The sequence below is a fragment of the Asparagus officinalis genome, chromosome 1, assembly GCF_001876935.1.
Source record: "Asparagus officinalis chromosome 1, Aspof.V1, whole genome shotgun sequence".
Lineage (NCBI taxonomy): Eukaryota > Viridiplantae > Streptophyta > Magnoliopsida > Asparagales > Asparagaceae > Asparagus > Asparagus officinalis.
The window spans coordinates 110,586,266-110,590,287 of record NC_033794.1 but is presented as its reverse complement, the minus strand read 5'-3'; the positions used below and the strand labels follow the sequence as shown (position 1 = coordinate 110,590,287).

The window sequence follows — 4,022 nt, the reverse complement described above, 5'->3', positions numbered from 1 at the left end:
ACAGTGCATTGATCATATCAGAACCCAAAGAGTCAACAATATTGGTCATGAATGCACATTCGACATTTTCAGAGTATGACAGCGAATGATCCAGAATTTTATTTTGCAATACAAGTAGACAGTAGTGGACAAATGAGGAGTGTATTCTGGGCCGACGGAAGATCAAGAGCATCTTATTTGCAATTTAGTGATGTTATTGTGTTTGATGTGACATACAGAACTAATAAGTTCGGTCTTCCATTTGCTCCATTTACTGGTGTAAATCACCATAGGCAGTCCACTTTACTTGGTTGTGCATTATTAGCCGATGAACAGGAAGATACCTTTGTTTGGTTATTTGAAGAATGGCTGAAATGCATGCACGACATTGAACCAGGTGCTATTATAACAGATCAGGATAGAGCAATGTGTAATGCTATTCACTCAGTGTTTCCAACAACATGACACCGTTATTGCTATTGGCACATGCAAAAGCATATTATTGATCATTTGCCTACTTTGGTATCTCGTTATGGTGAACAGTTTCAAAGGTATTGGGGCTTGTGGTGCAATAGTTCTTCAATTGAACAATGTGAAGGATATTGGGTTGAGATGAAAGAGAAGTTTGATATAAATGAAGAAGGGGAGGGATGGTTGCAAACAGTTTACAAATGCAGAGAACACTGGGTGTCGTGTTATCTGAAGGACACTTTTTTTGCTGGAATGAGATCAAGCCAAAGGAGTGAAAGTATTAATGCATTTTTTGATGGGTATGTTAACTCACAGACTCAGTTACACGAGTTTGTGACACAATATGAAAAAGCAGTAACTCATCGTCGCTTAAGTGAAGCCCATGAAGATTTTAAGAGTCTGAACACAAAGCCGGTTATGCTCCTTGGACATCCAATTGAGATCCAAGCTGGAGAAATGTATACACGCAATATGTTTGATGTGTTCCATACTGAATTCAAAGGATTTGGTACAGAGTTCTGTGAAGAATTGAGAAAAGATGGGGACATTGTTGAATACAAGGTCTGTAAGTTTACAGATAGAGGAAAATGGGAGGTGGTTACTTATGAACAATCCAGTCAGATCCAGTTCTGTTGCACTTGTGCTTTGTTTGAAACTAATGGTGTTGTATGTAGACATATATTATCGCTAATGATGGCTAGGCAAATGGATTCATTACCCGACCACTACATCCTACACCGTTGGACCATACATGCAAGGCATCGTAACATTGGGGTTGGCAATATTGTATTTGGAAGAAACATCACCAGCTGTGAAGAGAAGATTAATTTATTGAAATCTTGGGCTTTAAGAGCAAAATTCAATAATGTGCTCGAGCTTGCATTTGATTCAGAAGAGAAGCTGCAACAACTTGATGATGTGCTAACAAATTTCATGGAATCACTTGAAGAAGAAGTTGGAGAAACTCAAGATCAAATTATGGATATTCCTCAACCTTCCGCACTCATTTCACATACAATAGAGAACATTCCTCAGATAACAGTTCGTGATCCTGATAGACCTGCAAGGACTAAAGGTCGTCCACACAATGCTACTAGAATCCAGTCAGGTTTAGAACAGGCACAAGAAAAGAAAGAAAGGAAGAAACGCATATGTAGCAGATGTGGTGAACTCGGGCATTATAGAACTAGTTGTAAAGTTAACTTGCAAAGGTACCATTTTCGTTTATATTCAGTTTTAACCCTATATAAGTTTATGAAACTTGATAGCACAAAGTCATATCTCATGATTAATTTGTCATATAATTTGCAGGTAAACATATGCACGGGTGGTGGATGTATTGGTTTGTTCAAAAAGTCATTATCTCATGATTAATGTACGTATGATCTTATGCATTTTTGTGTATCAATCTTTAACAGTGCTTTATTTACTTTGTTTTTAACTTTTAACAAACAATTTATTTGCTTGTACATGTTGCTCAGGTTCATCCAAAACTGTTGCTGATTGTCTTGTAGCTGCTGATGTATTACTACATTTTATGTATTAAGACTGATTGTGTTAAGATTGATTGTGCCTTATAGCTGCTGATGTGTTAAGACTAATGTATTAAGACCGAGTATGTGTGTGTGTTATTGGTTATTTGATATGGATTGTTGTCTTGTAGCTGCTGATGTATGTGAATTGTATTGTGAAGTTTGTAAGTTTTAATTCTATGGCTTCTTGTAAGAAACATCACCGTTGGACCATACATGCAAGCCAAATTTAGATGCTTACTTCTGTTTTGCTATTATCCACGTTTGATTACTACTGCAGCTTGATTGATCCTCATTTTACGAATGGGTCAGTGTACAAAATGTGCGCCCGTGATTTTAGTGGCAGTGTTCTCTTGAACCCAACTAATTCGTGAGCAAACCAAATTTTTATGTGCTTACCTCTATTTAGCAATTATATATCTACGACGTCTGCTTGCTACTGCAGGTTGATTGATTCTCATTTCATGATTTTATTTGTTCCTGCAGAGAGAATCCTTTCTGTAGCAAGGAATGCATATACCAGTCTGCCCTAAATGACAAGAACCTGGACGAGTGTACTCTTGGGGTATTGAAGCCCTCAGATCGTGACAAGGTTCCCTGTGACAAGACTCTCTGTTCCGACCCCATGGCTTCAGCTGGTATAGCGTTGCAGCTTAACATAGCTTCTCATAATAATTGCCTCAGTGACATATGACTATAAACGAGGCTGGATTCAGTCGGCCAGAAGCCTGGAATTGAACTCACAAATCGAACCATTCACAAATCGAACCATTAAGAGAGTGATTGAAGATTAGAGATAGAATCTGGAATTGAACAAGCAAAGCTTTCTAGAACTCCAGCAGAGCCTAGGTGAACAAGCAAAGCTTTCTATCAAACATGACATAAGTTCTTATGCATCACTAATATAGAAAGAAGGCATAGCACATCCATAGCAGGGTTAGATAGAAGCCAAAGTAATAAAACATCCCACAAGATACATAAGTTCTCACAATCTCACAATCACAAGATACATAAGTTTCTATCAAACATGACATAAGTTCCCACAATCACATAAGTTCACAATCTCACAATCACAAGATACATAAGTTTCTATCAAACATGACATAAGTTCCCACAATCACATAAGTTCTCACAAGATACATAAGTTCTCACAATTTCACAATCACATAAGATACTCGATACATAAGTTCTCACAATCACATATTTTTTGCAAGAGAGAAAAAAATAAATACGACAACGATACATATTACAAACAATAACATTGTAAACACTGAACCTAATGCAAAAGCATAGGTGGGGGAAATAGTAGTTCTTGAGCTCGATGCAGAATCAGGTGTCGGGACATAAAAAGGTGTTTGGACATGCCCTGTACTGGATGCTGAATCACAAGCGATGCCGTGCTTATCCCATTCAACCAAAGCCTCTTCATACGTTGCATACCCTTTATATACGGCATTTGGGAATTTATCAACTTGCATTTTACAGTCCTCCCAATTATTATAAATTCCACACCGTCGACCTCTCTTCACAATGTAAAAACTCTTTCTTGCCATGGACCACCTAAAAAATTATGGTTTGAAGCAAAATCACAGTAAAAACTCTCTTAATTTCTTGTAACATGTTTTAATTAAACCTGACATGTTTTAATTAAACCTGACTTCATATCAGCTACGCTTATGGAACATTCAAAAGTTCCTTGAATAAGAAGTTTGTAACATGTTTTATTTCTCTATAATGCCAACTTTTGTTCTCTGTAATGCAATTAACCATCTCATGTCCGTCTCACTGTCTAGATCCAGTTCTATATTTTACCAAAATTACCATCGAGATTATATAAACATGCTGTTTTTAAGAGTGTCGTTATTTGCAAAGTATTTCAAAATTAAACCCTAGAACAAATATTTCAAAATTTAACAGTAAATGATGTTAGAATTTACAGAACTTAGAATTTACAGAACATTACAGTAAGAAGAAAGGAGGCGGTCGAGGAGGCGGTCGAGGAGGCGGTCGAGAGAGGAGAATTTGAAATTTTACCTGTCA

The 4,022-nt window shown here is 37.0% G+C and overlaps 1 protein-coding gene and 1 long non-coding RNA gene across 2 annotated transcripts; both read left to right on the top strand.

Annotated features, from left to right (window-relative positions):
- LOC109839286 (protein FAR1-RELATED SEQUENCE 5-like) lies at positions 52-1,523 on the top strand. The gene is made up of 3 exons (XM_020407716.1): positions 52-426; positions 523-1,404; positions 1,509-1,523. The coding sequence occupies exons 1-3, from the start codon at positions 52-54 to the stop codon at positions 1,521-1,523; spliced, it is 1,272 nt and encodes a 423-aa protein (XP_020263305.1).
- On the top strand, positions 1,595-2,160 carry LOC109843804. Its single transcript, XR_002247798.1, has 2 exons — positions 1,595-1,825; positions 1,932-2,160. It is a non-coding gene; the product is annotated as an uncharacterized LOC109843804 (long non-coding RNA).